Source organism: Zootoca vivipara, chromosome 2 (genome assembly GCF_963506605.1).
Source record: "Zootoca vivipara chromosome 2, rZooViv1.1, whole genome shotgun sequence".
Lineage (NCBI taxonomy): Eukaryota > Metazoa > Chordata > Lepidosauria > Squamata > Lacertidae > Zootoca > Zootoca vivipara.
The window spans coordinates 40,963,284-40,988,571 of NC_083277.1; the positions used below are offsets into that span (position 1 = coordinate 40,963,284).

The 25,288-nt window shown below is 40.7% G+C and overlaps 1 protein-coding gene across 1 annotated transcript; it reads right to left on the reverse strand.

The window, feature by feature from the left end:
- Positions 1-646: 646 nt before the first annotated feature.
- Positions 647-23,586, reverse strand: RUVBL1 (RuvB like AAA ATPase 1). The gene is made up of 11 exons (XM_060271411.1): positions 23,316-23,586; positions 20,831-20,917; positions 18,847-18,979; positions 16,626-16,777; positions 15,557-15,646; positions 14,135-14,284; positions 12,068-12,131; positions 10,180-10,378; positions 6,801-6,903; positions 2,189-2,280; positions 647-1,140 (listed from the first exon to the last, which is right to left on the reverse strand). The coding sequence occupies exons 1-11, from the start codon at positions 23,454-23,456 to the stop codon at positions 981-983; spliced, it is 1,371 nt and encodes a 456-aa protein (XP_060127394.1). The 5' UTR covers positions 23,457-23,586; the 3' UTR covers positions 647-980.
- Positions 23,587-25,288: the final 1,702 nt, after the last annotated feature.

Sequence of the window (25,288 nt, forward strand, 5' to 3'; positions counted from 1 at the left end):
ATGCCAGTGTGGTGTAGTGGTTAAGAGCGGTAGACTCCTAATCTGGGGAACCGGGTTCGCGTCTCCGCTCCTCCACATGCAGCTGCTGGGTGACCTTGGGCTAGTCACACTTCTCTGAAGTCTCTCAGCCCCACCCACCTCACAGGGTGTCTGTTGTGGGGAAGGAGGGAAAAGGAGGGAGATTGTTAGCCGCTTTGAGACTCCTTTGGGTAGTGATAAAGCGGGATATCAAATCCAAACTCTTCTTCTTCTTCCTCTCCCCTAGCGCTACGTGAACTGCCTGTCCTGGAAACAGTCACCCATGTGTCTGCCATATTCCTGTAATTAATACAGCACAGATACGGTATAAGACTATACATGCGGGCGTATTTCCTCTTACCCGGGCAGGGTACATGTACAGTTTGCCACCTGGGAGAGTGACAAACTGTGCTACATCCAACTTTGGTTATTCAGCAATTAAACTTGGAGAATTTGGCCCACCTCTCCAAAACCAAGCAAAAGCCTAGAATCCAAGTGAATGCACCTTCAGGTTTTCATTCCCGAGAATGAAAATGTAGGCAACAGCATCACTTTTACTGGGTTATCCATCCTCTGTTGACAAGGTTTGAGGGACACTCCAAAACACCCATTAGTCTGTCAAACTTGAAACATTTTAAAAACAAGTTCACATTTATTTTTAAACAAAACAAATAATGAAAATAAATTGTCTTTTCTTAGCAACTTAGCAATCAAATCTAGAAGAGGAATATAAGGGTATGCCAGCCTGCATCCATTTCATATAGGCACTCAATATATAAAACATGAAGATACCACAGACAGAGATGATTTCATTCCATCTTGGTGAACTAAGAACAAAGGGAATTCTGCTTCTTGCTACAAAGCAGTATTGTGATATTTAAGAACTTTTCAGTTCCAGTGAAAGTTAAAATTTGGAGAATGTTAAGAGAGGCTCTGAGGACTAGAAAGGCTAACAAATTTCTTCACTTCATGTATTTCTCCTGTTGATCCGCCAGTATTTTTGCCGAGGATTTGGCATCATAGAAGAGTTCATTTATTTCTTCAACATGTTCCTTTTCTATGCTGTCTTTCCCATTTATCTTGGCCAGCAGATTGGCTGGGGTGAGTAACTGCACAGCATACCTATGGCCAAATAATAAGAGCATGTGTCAAATTAACATGCCTGCTACAAAGTAGAACAGAGAAACCTCCTCAAAAGAGACACGTACAGAAATATTCCTCAGGATGAATAAATGAACCTAGCTTCCAGAAATGTCCAATGCACCTTATATCTGGGAAAATTAAACATTTAAGCCAAGATCCAAAGAGCCATTTAAAGCACACCCACCAACTCGACTCTTTCCACTTTTATGCAGTGACGCCTCCCATACAAGATGAAAAACATAAATAATTTCAAAACTATTTGTGATGTGGAAATGAGGCTGTGGTTTGAGAAACACAACTTCATAATTCCTCGAGTTGCACGGAAATGAGTGCATTTCTTTAGACCCTAGTCCCCCCAGTGACATTCGCAATAGTACTAGAATCTACTTTCAGGACTCCTCATTGCCTTGCAAGAAAGTTGTAAAAAGAATCTGCCAGCCACACTTTGCAAATGACTCCATTCTATTATATATCCTGCTAGGATTGTTACAGAACAGTATTGCAATGGCTATTTTCATGTGGTCTGGAACTTACTAACTCTTGCAAAAATGTCGCTAGCCTTGAAAGTAGGTAGAATCAATTTTGCCAGCCATCAATGAGTGGCTGCAAAAGACATTTGGCTCCCATGTCCAAAATTACTGAATGTATCAACCTGCAAAAATGGCAAGGAGCAGTCAAACAGTTTAAAAAGTAATACACAGTCTATTAAAATGACCAAACATTATCATACAACTATTAATTTCTGCAAAGGATTTTCACTATTATAATTTAGCTTGTCTGTAAGTTATGTATATGCAAGTATTTCATATGTTAATAATAAAGAAGAACCACCTTAAATGCAGATTGAATGTCATGAATAAAAGTGGATGATGAAATACTGGTGGAACTCTGAGCTTCGACATTCAAGCAAATTAGTCTTTCACCAGAAATCCACAATGCTGGTTACTCCCTAGCTACCTGTTTCTGCCCATCTTCATACCATTTCCAAAACCAGTCATTATTTGACATTTATAGTCAACATGCTTACCTTAATGTTGTTTTGGTGCCTATTTCTCCAAGATGGTTCAGTGCCTCCTCACTAATATTAATACTCTCTGTCTGAGCACGGAGCTTTATGATCTAAAGCAGAAAAATATATTTAACACAGTTTGGACTTTTAAAAAATGCATTCCTTAAAACTGTGTACACACCTTAGCATCACATGCAAACCATATATAAAGCAAAGTTTAAACATGGGCTGGCTTATTTTAACACCTGCTTTCACTGCATCCAATTTAGAACTGCGACACAGTCAGGGATCCTTTTGGGGTTGCAAATGGAATAATATTTTGGGGCATTCATCAAGAACACTTGTAACTCCTAAACTATGAGAATGATATGGAATATACATACAGTGACCTACAGAATCACAGCTCATCAGTACCCCCTACCTGGAATAATCTTCAGAACAATTTGCTTGGAAAGTCTCAACTGTCCTTTAGTGGCTCAAATGCATGCCAGACATTTTAGCCTCTTGACAAATAAGACGGTAAAATAAATAAATAAATAAATAAATAAATAAATAAATAAATAAGTTTCTCTGCAAGGTTCACCTACTCCCACAAACCTCTCAGATAAATCTAATCTATCAAGAACAGTCTCCAGCTTGTACCAGTTTGAAGATCTTTGTAAAGTTGAAGAAGAAGATATCGCCAATAAGCCTGAGCACATAGAGCTGTAACAAAAGTGGCACTAGGCTCCCTGCAGTCCGTATTACCAGCTGAGTGATAAGGGGCAGACTGGATAATGATGTTGTGTTGTAGTGTTGAGATAACTCTGGAACTGCGGAGTCTCATATAATACAGGTATTTTTCACTTTGGCAGCTTTGTAAACAAGATATCAAGAAGCACTCGTTTAAATTAAAGCCATAAAAATGCACCAAGGGAATCAAGAGTGCGGAAGAGGGGGAAGGGGGATGAGCACAGAATTGGGGCTTCACATAGTAGGCAGCTAGTTCAAGGAACATTAGAATTTAAAGTTGCTCTTGGGAGTGTTCAAATCTGACCAAAATATTAAGGCTTAATGCTTCATTTTGTTTAATAAAATATTTAGACTGCACCTCATATAAAACTACCAGATGGTGTTCAACAAAATTTACAAATAAACACACCAATAAAAACAATACGGAATAATCATAAAATGACTTGTTCATAGTTTAAATCACTGAACAGGCCTGGTGACATAAATAAAAGTCTTCCACCTGCTAGAAATGTATTCCACAGCAGGGGACTGGCAACACTAAATGCCTGACTTCCAGCTGAATCTAGTCAGGCTTCTAAAACACAAGGAGACAATTAACAGTGCTCCTAAAGAGAAATGTGAATTTACAAGTAGAATGTATATGTAATATTATGTAAACATTTTGTATATGTATTGAGATATCAATAAAGAAAAAAAAACAGCACTCCTATAAATGGTCTCAGTCATCAAATTTGAATATTAAGTACATCAGACAAATCCCTCCACCAATATGGAGTTTCTAGCTGAAATTCAATTCTGATCTCTCTAGAAACATGAACAGAACTTGGCTGTGATCCGAAGAACTGTGTGCCCAAGTTGGCTTTGGAGTTGTGTTTCTTTCTTGATCAGCAACCCACAATATATCAAGTCAAGTCGTAAAAACGGCTGATGATTAGGTACTGGGTCAAGATAAATCAGAAGTCCTCTGAATGTGCACAGGCTCTTGAATGAACCTGAACTGAAATCTCTCTTTGGCTCCCAACCTTTAAACCACTGCAACTGAGATAAATACTAAACCTGAATATAATTTTTAAAGGCCTGTGTAATACCGGTACTTTCTTCTTTGGAAAAACAGATAAAGAATATACAATCCAGTAAATAATCTCTGCAGCCAGTTTATGGGGTGCCATAGTCAACCCAAAATACGTAAACCACTCTAAGGCTTTAGAATCAAATACCTATTTGGATTATTGAGTCACACCATATCCCATTGCCTAGTTGCAAGGTAGTGTTCTTTGTGCAGGTACATCTATCCCAAAATAGGAGAAAGGTCTGGAATGCAGGTGGTCCCTACAGGTGTGCAGGTGGTCCCCACAGCCTTCTGGCGGTATGCATGCAAATCTTACTTTGGCAGGGACAGGAACAAGAAGGCATTTTTAAACCGGTAAGCTCCTGGAGGTATACATATAAATGGTACTTGGGACTGATCACACTTTGAAGTGTTCATTCCCCATCTCAGCTGCAAAGAGCTGGTCAGAGAGGCATGCCAAAGGATCCTTGAAACCAGGGTTGAGCAACCTTTGGTTCTCCTGAAGAGGTTGGACTCCAGCTCCCATCATCCCCAGCCAATGGTCAGGGCCGATGGGAGTTGAGAGAATAATAACATCTGAAGGCACACAGGTTAGCCACTGCTGCTGTGAACTATAAGGGTGGAAAGCCCCACTTGCAGATTGTGTTAAAAATGAACGTTTTTGCCTGGTGCCTAAAGGTGAATAAAGAAAGTGCCAGGTGAACTTCCCTGGGGAGAGCATTCCACAGACAGGAAGCCACTGCAGAGAAGGCCCATTCTCGTGTTGCCATCCTCCAGACCTCTCAAGGAGGAGGCAGATGAAGAAGGGCCTCAGAAGATGATCTCTGGGTCTAGGATGGTTCATACGGAAAGAGGCGGTCCTTGAGGTACTGCAGTCCTGAGTCATTTAAGGCTTTATAGGTCAAAACCAGCACTTTGAATTGGGCCAGGAATCTTTACACAATTGCAGAAGGGAAATGTTTAAAACACATCACTAAGCAAATCTAAACCCTGTCCAAATGAGATGCAAAAGAGGGGCAAACTGCAGCATATAATTAATCAAAAGCAGATAAGGAACCAAGGGTCATCTAGTCCAACCCCCTGCAATACAGGAATCACAACTAAAGAGACCCTGAAAGACAGCCATCCAACCTCCGCTGAAAAACCTCCAACGGAGTCCACCATCTCTTGTGGGAGTCTGTTCCACAGTTGAACAGCTCTTACTTTCAGAAAGTTATTCCTAATGTTCAGTAATAAACACTACCAAGAGGTTGATTGAGCAGAATCAAAAGGGTAGCACTCTATGATAAATGTCAATAACTAGGATGGACCAAGGCTGTTTCAGTGCCATACCCGGGTCTGAAGCCAGGCAGAAATTGGTCTAGAATCTAGATAATCCCTTTCACCCAGGCACAGCTGCAGTTGGCCACTCTCAATTACTTTGCCCAACGTTAATATTATAATACATAGTATTATGCTAATATTGAAATGAAAACCTCGTTGTACATCTGTATCCTCTAGCCACCTCTGTTGTAATCTATATCAAGGTGCTACAGCTATCCTGTCAGGTACACAAAAACATCCCAAGTATCAATACCACGGCATATTTTGAAAGAAGGCCCCACACAAAAGCTTCCTCATACCAAAGGAAATGAGCCTTTGCTGGTACGTTTATATTCAATAAATGCCTCTGCTTCACCTTGGCACTTATCCAGCAGCAGAGACTATTATCTGGTGACAATGCTTTCCGCCATTGACACTATCTCCTAAATAATACAAAGAATTGACATGATAAACCGTAATGGCTCCTGCATGGTGTCAGCCCACAGCACTGAGACACTAATGAGGGGGGATCTTTGACAAGATGCCTCATAATGGCAACCAAGGATTATAATCAATGCTCCTTGCACCAAGATGAGCCTTGCAGCAAAGTCCTGCTGCTGCTTGCTGGACTGTTGCTCTAGGCAATCATTGAAAAAATCTCGTCTAGATCAACTATAAAATGGATCCAAGAATATGGAAGATGAACCCCAGGAGTTTACAAATGCACATACTTCAAATACTATCATGGCGCGGTTTCATTTCAAACTGAGCAAAAATTGAAAAAAAATTAAGATCTGGAATTAAGAAACAAAAAAAAAATGTAAGCAGTACTGCCCTTTCAATGAAGACCTGTTCCCATCACATTTCTAATATGATGAATTAAAAAATCAGTTCACATGGAGATAAATATGGAGAGTGGAGCAGTCTTCATACTTATTGGCATTTTTAAAGCACTTTTCCAGTTGACTTATGGGTTGTTTTTAAACAGAACTTTTTGTGGGCTGTTTCTTTACCCATTATTGGAGAGCTGTTCTGATTTTATAAGAAGTTGCAGGTTTTTACTTTTGTTGTGAACCATTTCTGGTGATGTCCAAATAGCAAAGAACGCAGCAGACATTTTAAAATAAAATAAAATTAAAATAAATATTAAACAATTTAAAGGAGAAACCATAGCCTTCATAGTTTCAAAGCAAGAAACCTGCAGGGTGAATTCCTACTTGGATGAAACTTTCAATGAAAGGGCCACATATATTACTGTATTAAATATTTTTCACATTATTGTAAGCAACTCTAGAGAACCTAGTTATCAGCCAGCATATAAATATTATTTTAAAAAATAAATGCAAAATTGAGTTAAGTGCACTCTATAGGACCCAAAAACTTTCTAAAAAAACAAATCCTGCAAACCAGTCATGTTTTAATAGGGAAGAAGCCAGTGCTGTTTCACACCCCGCACCACTGGCTGAGATTCTAGAGAGGGACCTTTGCTGCCTGCCCCCCAAGATATTACATAAGTAAGAGAGTTACCTGCTTCATTTCTTGTGGCGTGTATAACATGGTTCTAATGATCATCACCCTATCCAGAAGATCCAGAGGTATCCCATGAGGAGAGATTATATCTTCTGTACCTCTGCAAGGATAAAAAGAAAAGTTCAGGTTTATATTTATCACCTTAATAAATAGGGTTGCTGGTGGGAAGCTTTTCTTCTAACATTCAAAGCAACACACTAAGAAATTATATTGATTGGTGATGGCTTACATTGCACTGTCCTAAGAGGCAGACTTTGACATACCTCTCCTGAAGAGTGGCTCGTATTCTACATAAATGAGCTAGGCAACAGAAAATGTGGATTCAAGAATAAGCTTGGTGAAACCCTTTGTCATCACAAGGTACCTTAATTTGCAATCTTAGTGCAAATATTGTGAAGCATTTGACTGATGAACACTCCTGCCTTCCACGCCCACCAATATATTTTATCTATGTAAAACAAGAAAATGACTTTGCCCTTAAAAAAATTTTTTTTTGAGGGGGGGTATTGGGTTGCTGTTTTTATTTTGATTATATATTTTCTGGTTTTATATTTTGATTTTGTTCTGTGAATCGCCCTGAGACTTCCAGGTATAGGGCGGTATATAAATTCAATAAATAACAAATAATAATAATAACAATAACTTCTGTTCTCCATTAGAGGGCACTCCAGTTTCATCTAAAAATATTTCTTATTCAAGAGATTACTAGAAAATCATGATCCTACTCAGTTGTGGTGTATGAGGAGCAGTGGGGAGGGGCAGCAGAGCATAGGAGTAGAATGTTAATCTATTTCCTCCCCTAAATTGTAGAGGCTTCTATTTCTAATAATAGAATCATGAACTCAAAATTCTTTCAACACGACATGAAAGACCATTGACACAATTTTCGTTGTGGTTCATAGGAAACTTCTGTCTACAAAAAGGTGCTTTCACTGCACGGGGCCAAAATATATTTTGCATAAGCCGAGGAAAGATTGGGTGTGATAGAAATTGTAAGGAGGAAGACAGGCTAAGAGTCTGAAGATAACACTGTGAGCTGATGAGGAGAAATCACCCAACAATTACCAGAAACAGACTGTTCTTTAACTTTTGAGAGGTTCACTTTTGAAAACTCTTCTACTGATACCTGGCCTAAGGAGAAACATATTGACAAGATGACTGGAGGCGTTTATGGTGTGGTTGGCCTTAATTCCAAGTATTTGGAGAAAACATTACTTCACAGTAATTTAAGTTTATTAAAAATCTATAGCATGCACAGCATAAAGTGCAAGTAAGGCAAGAGAAAAAAAGTGGACTGGGTCTCTTCTCCACTAAGATAGAGAATGGATCTGGGCATGTTCTTTTCTCTACCATCCTCAACCCTTTTGTCCAAATGTACTGCCTAATATTCTGATTTGTGGATATCAGATCCCTTCCCCAAGCGTCTTAAAAGTGGTTGGCTAAGTGGTTTAAAACAGAAAATAAATAGTACATATTCATAAATTCACTTGCTTTCCTGCACCCTCCCCTCGCCCCCAAGAGTTGCTCAATTAAGGGAATGGGATGGGAAACTTGGAGGGGGGGGCTACAGTGGGACAAGTAAATTGGTAGAATTCGCCTTGTGGAATAATCTTTCCACTTGCACAAGACACTTTTGGATCTAAGCCCATGTCTTCTGCAGGCAGGTTGCAGAGCAGGTGCCCAAGCTTATATAAAATGTTGGTGGGTAGCAAAGAATGTGGATATTAAAGAAAAAGCCTGTACTACACTGGCAGGGCCTCCCTCTTCAGCAAATATAGGTGTGTGTGAATCATGCAATAGTGGAAGGCTTTACAGACACGTGGACTAATGCTGCTTTGAAATAGCTATTCTAAACATTCGAATTATTGGCCTCTCAGAGGTATTTTCTGTCCTATATGTATACGCAAGTGTGAGAGATCCATTTCCCATCCCAATCGAGTGCCAGAAGGGGCAGGTCCCACCATTTGACATGTTTCCTGTGGCAAATTGCTAGCAGTAGAGGGTGGAGAAGGTAGTAACCCTCAATGCCAGAGAAATTGTCATTTTAATTATTATTTCGATTTATATCATTGTATCATTTAATTATCTACATGCATGTAGATAAATAGGAACCGCTACAGCGGGAAGGTAAATGGCGTTTCCGTGTGCTGCTCTAGTTCGCCAGAAGCGGCTTTGTCATGCTGGCCACATGACCTGGAAGCTGTACGCCGGCTCCCTCGGCCAATAATGCGAGATGAGCGCGCAACCCCAGAGTCGGTCACGACTGGACCTAATGGTCGGGGGTCCCTTTACCTTTACCTATCATTTATTCCATTGTCACTGTTTTACACAATGTGGATTTTGTTAGCTGCCTAAGAAACGGTGATATATGTATTTAATAAGTGAAATAAACCAAGTTTCAGAAAAAAAATGCAGTAAGCAGACCACGAAGCGACACAAGAAGTAGACAACAGTAATGAATAGGGATGAATCTTTGATGAGTATAAGTAGTCTATTTAAGTAAAGGCAAAAATGTTAGCAGTAATACCTGAAAGCCACCAGTCTAGCATTTAGCTGTTAACAGTATATAAGATGGGATCCAACTAAACTATAAAAAGGGAAAGCAGGTAGCAGCGTTGCTAATATTATTTCTAAAGCACCAAATGCTTTTTTAAGTGCTGGAGCAAAAATCAATAAACAAAAGCCATCGCCCACCCGAAATCTAATGGACATGCTTCAAAAAGAAAAAGAAAGGGAATATTTAAACAAGACATTTCTTTCTTTTTATTAAGGAAATGATGCTGCATAATTCTTTTTATCCAAGTGCAATATGTAAACTTGTTCACAGTGCAGCTCAAAGCCGTTTGGAGACACAAAACCTAGTCTAAATTATTAAAAGAAGACAGATCACCTCTGAGGGCAATAGTGCCATTATAAAAAGAAACCTGACTGTATGGGATGGAAGATGAGCAAGTGCAAAGACTGCCAACAGATGAAGCAGTATAACTACAGTTTTAGCTACAGTGCTAAAAAAAGGTAAAAAATGAACAAGTGGTATCTGAAACATTATGGGGAAGACAAGCAAAGCAACTGTAAAGGAACAGATCTAAGGATGTGCACAGGGGGAGGGAAAAAAAATTAAGATCCTGAAAAACCTGACTCTAAAGAAACTTACTAATTCTTGGTCATCGCAGTGTGAAGGTTTTTCCTTCAGTGAAGCCCTTAAGCAGCCCTGCAGCAACAGATATGGTTGTGACCCATCAAGATGATTATCACAGGTGTATCAGCACCACGGATAAAAAGCTCCCAAAGATCATAGCTCTTTGTGCTGAAGCAGCTAACACTGAGGCTTATGGGAAGACGAGAACCATGCAGGACTAAGCTTTAAGCACTGTACCTGATTATACAGTTCCCCCGGTTGGAAGCAAAGATGACAATCGGAGCAATAGAAGATTCCAGCGCTCGGTGCAAATATGTGAAGCACTCAATATCCAGCATGTGAACCTCGTCCACAAAGAGAACTCCGGGGACTAACTCAGCAATGCCTTGATCAATGTATTTATTCACCACCTTGTTGATCTCTCCTCGAAGCTTGTCTAAGGGAAAGATAAAGGTTAATAACCTGATTTATTTATAATGAAAGCTCCAAGACAACTTACAATAAAAGAGAGACCCCTTTTGCACCAACTTATTAGTATCCTTTTCTGAACTGATGCACACACAAAAATCTTATTGCATAATGAAACTTAAAATAAAATTGAACTCCTTTAAAATGGATGAGTCCGAGATAGTGGTTTTGCATAATTATGGATTCAAGTCAATCATTACTCAACTGCTTATTTTTGGATGGAAACCAATCAAACTAACAGCCTTTTCACATTCAATATTTGTAAATATTGCTGTTTTGTCAAAGATTGCACCAGGTTGTTGTTGTTGTTTTTTAAAAAAACAAATAAATGAAAATTGGTGAATACAAGCCCTTATTCTAAATTTAGCGAGTCAGACAACTTTGTTCATCTAGCTCAGTAACTGTCTACAGTGTAAACAATACACTGTCTTGCAATGATTCTCCATGGCTTCAGATAGGGGTCTTTCCAGTCCCAGTTGGAGATGCTGGGGATTCAATCTCAGTTCTTTTGCACGTCCATTATTTGTTATCTGCCAAAACTCCAGGATTCTACTTTTTGTGCTATCCATCCATGCATAGTATTCACATTCAGTAAGGTGAATTCTCACCCTTGCAGTTTGTGGAAAAATTCAAGAAAGGCTGAATAACTTCTGAGTAAATGACTAATGACTGATATTTTCAGGATCTGATAATGTTTTCAAAATGCTGGATGCTGAATGCAGGGCACATGCTATACTGCTCAACTATGTATACAAAATTGTAGGTCAATAAATGTAAAACATACTATGAATAAAGCTTGTTTAAAAAGTGTAAGAGAGGAGTAAGAGCTGATGCATTGACACCTGTTCTGCTGGTGCCCCATTTGGGAAAAGGAGACCAGGTTCTGATCAATACACCACCAGGTTCTGATCAATACACTCACAAGTACCAACAAGATGCCCTATGTAGCACTTCACACATGAGTAGTCACTGAACTGCTGGAACACTATCCAGTGGTACCTCGCAAGACGAACGCCTCGCACAACGAAAAAATCACCCCTTTCCCTCAGAGTGGAGTCTTGGCTTGGCTGGCTCAGGCCTCAGCGGCGGCGGCAGACATGATGCCGGTGAGCGCTGGGGCTGTGAGGGAGGCGGGCGAGCTTCTCTTTCTCTCTCAGGCGCCTTAAAACAGCCATGGAGCGGAAGAGCCTTAAAGCGGCTGTGGCGCTTGGGGGCAATGTGGCTGCTGTGGCTGATCCTGGCTCGGCGGGTGAGTCGGCGGGAAAGAGCTTCGGCTCCCGAGGCGACCTGGGGGGAGGGGACGCAAGCGCACTGCAGGGACAAACCTGCAGGAATCCCGGAGGGCAGCGGCTTTCCCCCCCCCATAGGAACGCATTAATTAAATTTCAATGCATTCCTATGGGAATACGAAACGACTCGCGGAACGAATTAATTTCACCTTGCGAGGTACCATTGCATTCCGAAACCCCTTCAACTTTAGCAGCGCTGTGTAATGCACATGGCGCATCCTGTACATTCCGACTATCCTTCCTTCTGCTTTGCTGAAAGCTTAAGGATGCAATACTATACACGACGCAATACAAGTCTCACCATGTTCAGTGGGACTTACTTCCGTATAAGCATAAGGGTCAGGCTGAAAGTGAGACAATTATTGTACCTGTGATTTCAGTTTTCTTAGGCTTCATCAACTGGCCCATCATGGAAAGGATATCCTGCCCACCCTAGAGAAAGCAAAATTGAAAATTAAGGTTGTATCTTTTTTGTTACTGTACAGAAAAAGCTATGAAAATTTAATTTGGTCAAACAAAAAATAAATGGTTGAATTCAAGGTAGCATTATGCAGATCTCCTCCCCTGACATAACCTGTGTGCCCCCTAAATCTGTTATGGGCAGATCTGCAGATGGCACAGAGCACCTATGGAGGGATGGAGCAGTGAATCCTGTTGCTCTAGTGCTAATTTTGCACTATTAAGTTGAATATGGCCCATAATTCTTATTTCAGTTTTTTAAAACAGTATCAAAGTTTCTAATACTGTATCAGACAACTACTTTATAAATTCACCACTTTTGCATTCTAAGCATAGTTATATATATATATATATCTGTTAATTCTCATTCTTTATGTGCACTTTGAAACATGATGATGCTATTTTATTCAGGTCTCAGTAAATTTTGCAATGTTTCAGAACAATAAAATTACAGTGGTGCCTCACTAGACGAATGCCCTGTTAGACGAATTTTTCCGCTATACGAAGAGGTTTTGCGATCGGAGGTTGCCTTGCAAGAACCTCTATAAGCTCAGCGACAAATTGAAAGGGCCATGTACTGAGGGGAGCTGACAGTACAAATTCTCATAAAAGCAACTTAATCTGTCCATGGGCATTTAACAAAAACTGGATAGATCCATTAGATATTTCCAAAAAGTATCTAGACACCCTGAGTGTAAAGCAGATTAGTTTTAACAATGTGTCAAATACCACACACAGAATATGCTTTTGCCAAAGGTTTTAGGAGTTCTCTATATTCCCTGTCTCTGCATGACAGATATCAGCTTGAGTCATTGATCCCTGACAAGAGTTGCAATATTGACTTTCCTGCTATATGTGTGCCTTAACGACTTCTCAAGTATTCACTTTTCAAAAACATGTAATATGAGTTTAAAAGAAGACAAAAAACTTTTCTGGCTTCTTGTTATCAGAACCAGTAAAAGAACAGAAAAATCTAGACCTCACAGAAATATGTTTACATTTTAGTCAAACTATCGTATCTTTGCCTGTAGGTTCAAAAAGCCTCACCGTACTAAAATATGTATACAGTTTAGGATGCAGTGGAAATTACTGGTAAAAGACAGTGAATATTATTAGCACCAAAAAATGTTATCCATTTTCTTCATTGACCTATGTGCAATAACCACCCTCACTAATTCCCCCAAAGCAGAGTCAGGAGCCTTTGGGCTTGTAAGGTTTTTTAAAAACTAAATTGTTAAGGTTTACCAAGCAGATTCAATGATCTATTGCACCTCATGAAACACTCGTTAGGATACATACAACCCTGTGTGAGAGTTACTAGAAATCAGAGTACTCTAAAACTGGTGACAGATCTGAATAAAGACCTACAGTAGTTGGAAGCAACTAATTAGTATTCCAAATTTTACAGGTGAAGAACTCTAAGGGCTAACACAGCTAGCACAGAACAATGTTGGTGGTTTTTAAAACTTGCAAATATTGGAAGTCAAAAACTCTTGGAGATGGCTGCAAATCACCCACAGTTGTACCAGTAGATCCTGATCCCTGTTTTAAACGTGTTTGTGTGTTTCAGGAAAGCCTGGCTTACTCTATACTGCAGCAACAAGGAAAAATAATGGATAGAACTGTGACAGTACTCCTTGACCCCAGGTGCTGGCACACTCAAAAGGGAGGCAAATATCTATTGTTAGATTTTTAGTGTATTGGTCCACTAAATTTTCTTCCGAGGGAAATTCCACTCAATTCTTGCTGATAGAATTCCTTACCCCTGCAATCCCATATACCCCCTGAAAATCTGCTCCAGATGATTGTGGGAGAGCCTCTGTAACAGCATGGGGGATAGTACAGAGGATTGCAGAGGGGAATCCACTGTCTCTTCCCTTCTTTCCCTAGTGGAAGCCTTTGCAGGATTGCTGCCTATCCTGCAAAAGCAAGACTTCCTTCTCGTCACAAATCTGAAAGTCAGTATAGTTAAATACCTGAGGTCTAGCATTGGCCACATCCAAGTCATGAAGAGTTACATCCTGGATAATCTCTTTCTTCTTGTGCACATCACCTTTCGGCAAAGGAACATACTCTTCAGCCTCAAGGTCAAACTCTGTTGCATAGGTGTCACACCTGCCTTGCCTCTGTGAAGAGGAATTTGGAAATCACATACACTATATTTATAATTACTGTTATTGCCAATATTGAGAATGACATACAGCTGATAAACAAAGGTCTTGTTTTACAGTGATGATCCCAACTGGCTTCGTTTGACAGTTTTGAAAATGCCATGCTTGTCCTTGCAAAAGGAACGACTGATCAACCTATGAAATCGTACTGAAAGCACCTGGTATTTTCTCCATTCTTCTGAAAGAGCGAAACTCTTGCTAAAGGACAAATCCAGCAGATTAGCTGGAGATTGGAGAAACTGTCCTAGACTTCATGGGACATGGATGATTTATTGTATGATACAAAATATTATGCTCATCCATTAAACACCAAGTATCTCCTTAAACTACATTTTAAATCAGATATGAAGAACATGCTAACTAATGCAGTATTCCCTTCTAGATGCATATATCTTGTGGCAAGAACACCAGGAAGATAAAAGATTAAAGGCTCTATGCATTTCTCTTTAGTATGACTAGTTATTTTAGGTTTTCTCTCTTCACTTATATATCACATATGAAGATGAACACACACAAGTATGAAGTTAAATATTAAAATGAATGAGAAAACCCCCGCCCATCTGACTGGGTTGTGCCAGCCACTCTGGGCAACTGTAACCAGAGCTCCCAAACCAGATGACCTTACTTGTGAGTCAAATGATTTCCCTTTAGAGGTGGCATTTATTTCATGAATGATCCCTTCCAAAACAAAAAACACACCTGTCCTTTCCTGAGGAAAACCACAGCTATCCTAGAAGGGATTGATAAGGTTTTTGGGACACAGACTTTTGACAAAAAGTTGGAAAATCCTGAACCAATACTATGTCTTTGCTTTACCTTGACAGCTCCACTGTTTGCTTCAATGTAAATCATTGGCAGGTTGGCAGGAGCTGGGACCCAGGTGGCGCTGTGGTTAAGCCACTGAGCCTAGGGCTTGCTGATCAGAAGGTCGGCGGTTTGAATCCCTGTGACGGGGTGAGCTCCCGTTGCTTGGTCCCAGCTCCTACCAACCTAGCAGTTCGAAAGCACGTCAAAATGCAAGTAGATAAATAGGAACCGCTACAGCGGGAAGGTAAACGGCGTTTCCATGTGCTGCTCTGGTTTGCCAGAAGCGGCTTTGTCATGCTGGCCACATGACCTGGAAGCTATACGCCGGCTCCCTCGGCCAATAATGCGAGATGAGCGCGCAACCCCAGAGTCGGTCACGACTGGACCTAATGGTCAGGGGTCCCTTTACCTTTACCTTACCTTGACAGCTCCACTGTTTGCTTCAATGTAAATCACATCACCAGCTTCTACTCTTTCCTTCTGCAGACTTTCAAAGATGCTGGGGTCCAACTACAATAAACAAATAAGACAATAAATAGAGATCAACTATATTAAGATGCAATTGCAAAGGGTTTCCAGTAGAAGTGTGTTAGCTTTTATGTCTTCATATTTATTTTTCTGGGCAGCTTTCATGAGCGGAGTTCCGGCTAGCAGAACTTGTCTTAGTCTGCAGCCCACCCCATTCAGCAGAGTTCCTGACAGTCAGGGGAATATAGTACAGGGGGCTGCTGTGAGGAGGACAGGTATGAAAGCCAGCTTGAACCAGCCCTGTTAAACATACTTAATTCTGGACTCAACGCAATGTGTGAGACAGACTTCCAGTTATTGCTTTTCAGTGATAACAATTTGCAATTTGGTACTGTCGCATTTATTAAAATAGTTATGTTTTACAGTCATTCCAGTTTCACTGAAACTCAGCATACATTCCTATCTGTACTGGTAACATATCAATCAACTGAATTAGTTCTAACAGTACAATCCTATTCAGAAGTAAGACCCATTGAGCTTTGGAAGATTTACTTCCAGGGAAGTGTGCACAACAGTGTTGAGGATCCTGCATTCTGCCAGATGTTACTAGATTCCAAACTCTTATCAGCCCCAGTCAGTCTGGCCAGTGATTAGGAAAGACAGGAGTTGTAGTTCAACAACCAGGGTCACTCCTGGTGTATAGTATTGCAACCTAAGTGCTTTACAAATGGTTCTTGATCCAGACGGCTTACAAGGCAAATAATGCTTAGCTTCAGCAGAACTACATCACCTATCTCCAAACCATTCTTGGAATCAGGAGTGGGCAATATCTATTAATTTATGTGGTCAAGTGGCAAATGACCTAGAGGACCTATCAGATCATGTGGTGAAACAGAAATACCAAAATAAACAAATTCTATTGCTTAAAAAGTACCCTTAGTCCTGTTCTCCTGCCCCTTTTACTGACGTGAGGAAGTGCTAAGATGCTGGGAAATGTGTGAGAGATAAGACCCCCACCTACCTTGAGCTGTTTAGTTCCTTTTGCAGTTTTGAGTCCGATAATGACATGACTAATGGTTTTGCCATATCCTCCCATGGGGTTCTCAGTCTCACATGGAGTTAATTCTGTGACTTCACCTTCATAAACTTCCTTGGTTTCTTTAATCCTCAAGCCTGCAAAATATTGATTATATAAGCTATAAAAATAATTGCCATTTATAATGGACTACTCTTGATATTTGCCACCTGAAGTCATCTTTGCCATCTCCAATACCATCAGGAAATATTTATGTAAAACCCAATAAATTTAGTAGCACTGAAACAAAAGATGAAGAAGGGCCATTTGTTACTGTAGCACTTAAACGAAAACTATGTCATGAAAGAGAAAAAAACCCATTACAGATTCTAGAGTTATAACCAGTAATACATATTTATCAAATAGGACATTAAAAAGACTGACAGTCTGCTTGAAAAGAACTGATAAATAGTTCTTATAATTGGCACCTAAAATCTGACTCTGAAAAGGCGTAAACATTAAACATTATTTTTTATTAGTGGAAAATTGTCTGTTTTGTAAGATCACTAGTAACAATGAATGAATGCCAACTGCAAATAAAATTAAGCAAACTTTGTAGTTCCAAAGTCCTTAGCTTTGTTTACTAAAATACATAGGATAAGGTTACTAAATTAGATCAATCTACAGAGAATAAATTTTCTGATGCAAATAAATTTTAGCAAATTACCCAAATTCATATCGGAACATGTTCTGTAAGCTCACATGACTATGTTGCACATGTGAAGACTTCCCTCAGGCTTTCAGATTCTGGGGAAGCTTTCACAATCTACAACTGTCAAGGCCCTCTCTAGACGTTCCTTCTATATGCACGGTTGTTGGTGGAGGAGTGCACAACTTTGAGGACTGGGCTATTTGTCACAACCCCACTCCCTTGCCTTGGTGTTACTCAACAGAGGAGTAACGAATGACCAAATCAGGCTATACTCATAACCCTTTGGCACTCATTTCAGAGTCTACTGGAACGTCAAATTAACAAACTCTACAAATCTCTATTGCAACCCTAGAAATATCCTTTGAGTATTCTTAATTTGAGAAAGAAAATCTGGATGATTGGACAAGAATTAGAGCATGTTTCCATTAAGCAGAGTAGGCAGTTACCAGCTCTGAAATATGTCTGGATTGTTATAGGTATTAATGGAGAGAAAACAATTTCTCAGAGGAATGTTTTAATAACTTGGGTTAGATAAAATTCAGCAGATGGGAGGAGAAGAATTTCTATCTTTCACTAACACCAAATACTTATTTAGAAGCATCTTCATGCTGACATCCAGGGAATGTGGAGCACCAACAATGTGGCTGGCTGTTAAATTATTGCTATCTCTAAGAATGACAACATGGATGACACAGGTTTCAACTGCTGGTTCAAGTTTCCAAATCTGACAGGGAACTTCATCACATCAAGGAAATATTGCAGACTGCGCTCTCTCCATCTCTCGGCTCTCTCCCCCTCGACCCTGCCAATTTAACAGTAACTTAAAGAGCACAGATGATTGAGAGTCTCTTTCTTACAGAAATCAATGGGCCACTTTTTCCAGTTGCAAGAACTGATGGAAATGTTTCTTCACCTTAATGCCATTCAATACTAAGATGAAGTCTGTGGTAAATCATGATACAGAGCCCCGGGGAATTAATGGATGTTGGACGCAGTAATAAAAACAATTAGGGTATCTTTAAGCAATCCAAAGGTCTGTAAAGGGATAGTTCTATCAGCTGTCAGCAGTAAGTAAAATAGGAAGATTTTAGATGCTTAATGTTTTGCTTGCAAATCCAACTCTTCCTCTTGACAAACTGAAACAATTCAATTGATAAATCCACAAGTACTAAAGAGAAAATTAACCTAATTGAAAAGCTACTCATCTTGTTAGCTACAAATACCTTCCTCTATTTTGTCCAGCAATATGCAATGAGAATGCAAAAAGGCAGAGTATCACTCTTGCACTGTTTGTGACTGAAGCAAGTCAACTAAAATGCCATATGAAGAAAGCGTTTACAGAGCTTATGCAAATATGCTAGCAAGAGATTCAGTAATTCTGCAGTAATATTAAAAACTGAAGCAAGATATGGTTTATTAATCAAAACAAATGATAGCATATATGTTATACGTTCAATCGAGCAAAAAAATATAACCTTGCACTGATAACTTATTTTCTTGTTTCAAGGTACGTACCAATTGCTCTTCTGAAATTTTCCATCAAGACCTCTGTCTTCTTTATTTCAGTAGAGTACACTTCACTTCCAACCATAGGGCAAAAGGGAACCTTACTACCCAACTCCTGAGCAATAGCCAAAGCCAAAGCAGTCTATGGAAATAAAAAGTCAAGAGACTGAGCAATTATATATTATACAGTGAAATCTCAAAATTTCAGAGAATTTAAAGAAATTAGATAGCCTACCATGTTTTAAACTTAAATTTCAGTAGGCCTACACTGAGTAGGCCTACTCTTGAGAGTCCCATGGACTGCAAGAAGATCAAACCTATCCATTCTTAAGGAAATCAGCCCTGAGTGCTCCCTGGAAGGACAGATCGTGAAGCTGAGGCTCCAATACTTTGGCCACCTCATGAGAAGAGAAGAATCCTTGGAAAAGACCCTGATGTTGGGAAAGATTGAGGGCACTAGGAGAAGGGGACGACAGAGGACAAGATGGTTGGACAGTGTTCTCGAAGCTACGAACATGAGTTTGACCAAACTGCGGGAGGCAGTGCAAGACAGGAGTGCCTGGCGTGCTATGGTCCATGGGGTCACGAAGAGTCGGACACGACTAAACGACTAAACAACAACACACTGAGTAGGGTTAACTTTGGATACAACCTAATGTTTTTTGCAAGTGGAATGTTGCTTAAAGGATCTCCCCACCGGAGGAGGCAGAGGGGAGACCATTTTTGACATTTTCTCATTTTCTGCCCCATGCAAAGCAACTTCAGGGGAGTTGAGGGAATGTTCCAGAACACTGTGGGAGTATTGGAGGATGCAGAGAGGTGATTTTTGACAGGACCATATTTATCAAAATAGGCTAAGGAGGCTCTTGCCTAAAGATCATGATTTTCACAATATAGTGCTAGAACAATCTACTAATTTTTCCATAGAGATTTACCAGTTAAACAAATCCTTCTCTAGTCTGGGGCTAGATTTCAATAATATGGTGCTGGTTTTAAAGATGATGGAAAGGGGGAAATTAAGTAATCTGCTGCGATCTGCAGCAATTTTCAAATGTTCCATGGGGGTGGAACAAGTTTAAGAACTACTGGTTTAAAGCTTTTTAGTAATTTGTTAGTTCTAGCATGTCTCCTAAAGGCTTCTTAGAGATGTGTATAGAATTGCTGCCTAAATAAGTCTGTGACCCTCAAACTACTGTTAAAAGGTTGCACATTCACAAAATCTTCCACCTAGGACAAGCATACTAGTTTATTTGAATATCTCCATTAGGTGCCATCTTTAGACAACAGGGGAAAATGTTTCTCTTGAACCACGCATTTGGCTGATTAACATTCTATGGCCTTTTAAATGTGTGTGTGTGTGGAGGGGTGTTATCGGTTTGTTGTGCTTTTGAGTTTTAATGTATTCTGTGTTTTCATTTTTCTGGTATGAATTGCCCTGTTATTTGGATGAAGGGCAGTATACAAATTTAATTAATAACAGTAACATTCCTACAATACAAGGATGAAATGTTCTGCAGTAGTTCAATTCTCCTCCCATTCCACTGACAAAATGAGTTTAGAAGGTCTCATGTGTATGTGTATACTGTGCTCTTTGCTGTACTCTTGTTGACACCTGCTGAAAACATTTGTTAGGCAAGCCCTTCATGACATATAAAAGTTACATGTGCTTTATTTCTTTTTAGCTGCTGTTTATTTTAATGATTTTTGAATATCTTAACTACCCATTACAATGTGATGTTGTTAATATTTTATTTAATTGTATTTCTGTAAACTGATTGAAGACTTTTTTTTATTTTACAAACAATCAGCACATAAATTCTGTAAAATAATGTATAAGCACAAATGTACAAGGTACTGGGAAGTAAAAGGTAAAAGGGAAGGAAAAGGACCCCTGGATGGTGAAGTCTAGTCAAAGGCAATTATGGGGTGCGGCGCTCATCTTGCTTCAGGCCAAGGGAACCAGCATTTGACACAAGCTGCATTTAAGAAATACCTTTCCAGTTCCAGGAGGTCCTGCCAATAGCACAGCTCTGCCAGCCATCTTCTTGCTTCTGATCAATTCCACAATAATACCACAAGCCTAAAACATTAAAATACTAGTTATAGATACTGGAGGGTCTTGAGATTAGGGACAGAAGGCATTTGCAATAGCACAGGACACTTAACATTTCACAAATACAACAGCTATATATAATCTTCTGGCTTGCTTGAGTAAATCTACTCAATATCTTGCACAATCACCAGTTTAAAATGATGAAAGTGAGGGATTTGGCAAAGATCTCTCACCAAGCTTGTATTGGCAGAAGAAAAATGAGAACTTCAGAGTGCTCTTCTTTTATAAAGTTTCTTATTAATAGCTCACCTGATGTTGAAATGGCTAATTTGCAGACTGGTGGAACGTTCAATGTACTAACACTAATTTTAAAATGTAGGCATGTCTACTCAGAAGGGCCACTGTGCTCAGTGGGGTTCACCGTTTCAGATTATATCTTTATATATATGTCTCTGAATTCAATACAAACCAAAGAAATATGAACTCTGAAAAGGCCTAGTCTTTAATACAGTTCTAAGCTAAGCACCAAATTTTAGGAAGTTGATGAAAGGTGTGCAGCAAGGCTGCAGATGCAGCTATGGCCTTGATGCTCCATAAAGCCCAGCCAGTCAGATTGCCCCTAATAATGACACATGGAGACGCATGTACACCACCTTGAGTTCCTTGAAGGGTGGAATAGAAGTGTAAGAATACAGTCATACCTCAGTTTAAGACAAGTACCCTTCGGTTTGAGTACTTTCAGTTTAAGTATTCCGCGGACCCGTCTGGAATGGATTAATCCACTTTCCATTACTTTCAATGGGAAAGTTCGCTTCAGGTTAAGTATGCTTCAGGTTAAGTATGGATTTCCAGAACCAATTACACTCATACTTCAGGTTAAGTACTCCGTGGACCGTCCGGAAAGGATTAATCCACTTTCCATTACTTTCAATGGGAAAGTTCGCTTCAGGTTAAGTACACTTCAGGTTAAGTAGAGACTTCTGGAACCAATTGTGTACTTAAACTGAGGTACCACTGTAAAGTGGGACCCAGGTGGCACTGTGGTTAAACCACTGAGCCTAGGGCTTGCCGATCAGAAGGTTGGCGGTTCGAATCCCTGTGACGGGGTGAGCTCCCGTTGCTCGGTCCCAGCTCCTGCCAACCTAGCAGTTCGAAAGCACGTCAAAATGCAAGTAGATAAATAGGAACCGCTACAGTGGGAAGGTAAACGGCGTTTCCATGTGCTGCTCTGGTTTGCCAGAAGCGGCTTTGTCATGCTGGCCACATGACTTGGAAGCTATACGCCGGCTCCCTCGGCCAATAATGCGAGATGAGCGCGCAACCCCAGAGTCGGTCACGACTGGACCTAATGGTCAGGGGTCCCTTTACCTTTTACCACTGTAAAAGGTAAAGGGACCCCTGACCATTAGGTCTAGTCTTGACTGACTCTGGGGTTGCGGCGCTCATTTTGCGTTACTGGCCAAGGGAGCTGGCATACAGCTTTCAGGTCATGTGGCCAGCATGACAAAGCCGCTTCTGGCGAACCAGAGCAGCACACGGAAACACTGTTTACCTTCCCACTGTAGCGGTACCTATTTATCTACTTGCACTTTGACGTGCTTTCGAACTGCTAAGTTGGCAGGAGCTGGGACTGAGCAACGGGAGCTCACCCCGTCGCGGGGATTCGAACCGCTGACCTTCTGATCGGCAAGCCCTAGGCTCTGTGGTTTAACCCACAGCGCCACCCGCATGTAGAAGTGTAAGAATAAACAAACACAAATAAGCTACATCTCCAATGATACACTATGAACTTCAGGTGCTATGTCTATCTGACAAGCAACTGCTCAGTTTGATCTTCTCACTTAAGAAAGACACAAAATTAATGTACAGTACTTAAACAACTGAAACAGATTTAAGTTAAGCATACAGAAGAGCTTCCAAGCTCTGTAGGCCTATGAAGGTCCCCTTCCTAGAATAGCCACTTGTTAAGTTACACAAGGCAGGGATATGGGATGCCTAGCATTTGGTTGAACCAGATTTGTGGTTTTTTTTGGGGGGGTGACACTTGTGACCCTGCACATGTTGTTGGCCTCCAATTCGGATCAGCACCAGCCACAGCATTATGTGCGCAGTAGCCCATGAACATTCAGGGGTCTCTCCATGGCTTAAATGAACTCTCCTAAAGCCATTGGGGGGGCACTCCTAACTTTCAATCTGCTTGACCACCCTCGTCTCAAACCACAACTTATTTCATGGCTTGAAACGGAACAAGAAGCGAAGCTGCATCCCCACTCGTTATGGCTCTCTTTTGGCTGCCGTCTTCCCGCAGGGCTTTCCCCCTCAGGGGTCCCGCAGCTGCATCAGCGCCTCCTTAGGGGAGACGACGGACCCAGGGGGCTCCTGCCCGTCGCCTGCGAGTCGAAGAGTCCAAGGCCGTCCTCCTCACCTCCCGCGCGTTCTCCTGCCCGACCAGCCCGGCCGCCGCCGGCTTGGCCGCCCCGCTGTCGTCCAGCCCCAGGCCCTTGACATGGCTGTGCGCGGCGATGCGCTGCGTCTTCGACGTGCTCTTCACTTCCTCGATCTTCATCCCGCCGCTGGCGACCAGAAGCAAAGGAGGCCCCGGGAAACTCAGCCCGCCGCCTTCTCCTCCTTCTTCTTACCGGCCGCACACGCAGTTAACATGCGCCACCCGCGCGTTACCAAGGCTCCCGGCGCGGTGCCACCTTGTCCTTGCCCCCTTTCAAATAACTGGATAACGGGAGCGAGCTCTCGCTTGCCATTGGGCAAATCTGCTGTCAATCAGAGGTCGTGGTTTTCTCCCTCCCCCTTTAGGCACCGCCCAGGCAGTTCAGTTTAGTGCACCTTCGAAGACGCTCCGGTTTCATCCGGTAGCTGTAGAAAGAGAGTACAGTACCGGCAGAGAATGGTTGCGGCTGGGAAAGGGCGCCCGGAATTTTTGTACGGCTCGTTGTTTTTTCTGGTGTTTTAGCAATACTACTGCTAATCAGTATGTGATCTTCGGGTGCAAGGCGGTATATCAATCTAATAAATGATAATAACATAATAAAAAGGATACCATTAGTGTATACAAGGCAGAATCCTGTTCCTTTGGAATTAAAGCTACAGGAGTGAAGAAACAACGAGGATTGTATCGTGCGCCCTTTCTTCATGGACGTCGGGATCTTGTTCCTCACAACAACACTGTGAGAGAGGTTGGGCTGACAGATGGTGGCACCCAAAGCTATCCTTCATAGCTGAGCAATTAACCTGAGTTTTCCACACTTAAGCCTCAACTTTGTAATCACTCCACCACACTGCCTCTCAATCTGATACCAGATCTCTAATCATTAAAAATATCATCCACACACAAAGGAGTGCTCTTTTGATATTCAGGACTTGTTCACAATGTCTTTCCATTTGACTACTGGAATTCTTTATGTGTGAGGCCTTCAAGCAAATTTGACTCAAAGAGTCTTAAAATTCAGAAAATGGAGGAAGTATTTTTTTTGGCAAGTGACTTATTAATACTTCCTTCCATAATATCCCCTTTTTATTATTTATTACTTTATTGCATGTATGATAGAGATGATAGAGACATTCATATCTTTTTTTTAACTGTTCAAGGGTTTTAAATGCAGCTCAAGAAAAAGAAAAGGGACCACTCAAGCAAACTAAAGCCTGGCAGAAAGAGTAACAATCCCCACTTTTTAGGTTGCTTTCAGTAGACTTACCACCTTTTCTGAGGCAAATATGGATGACAAACTTTTCTTAGGACTGTTTCAGAGTTGGGACTCTGAGCACACAGCAGTAGAACTTGGATCAATAGCTATACTTGTGAATTCATTTGCCCAAGATAGTATCTGAACAAGCTCTTCCTACAGTCCTCTTTATATGTAGTCATGAAAAAGAAAGTGGCATCATGAATCCAAATATAGCAGGCAATGATATGAAACAACTAGAACAAATAATTATTTCTTATGGCACTATTAGGTGAATCCCATTTTGGAAAACTTGTGAGACATGTTGGAATGCATTGAGTTGTAATAAATTAGATAATTTTGAATGCACTTGTAGTTGCTAGTCTAGTTTATGGTCCTCTTTGGACATGTAAAGAAATACCTATGAAGAAGAATGGCTGGAAAAAATTGCGGGACATTGCTATAAATCTTCAAGCGCATTTGAATGTGTTAATGAAATATTTTGCTCCAGAAGATCAAAAGGACATAATGTGGACAAGTGCTTACAATGGACAAAAACTAAATACATTTTAAAAAATTAATGGACCATGCTATGCAATACTATATTTACTAATTAATCTTACAAACTTGTTTATTTAACTTATTAGCCAACTTATCTAACATGGATCCATGTAAAGGGCTGTATGGATCACAGGCTCACAGCAGGAACCTATGCATGTGT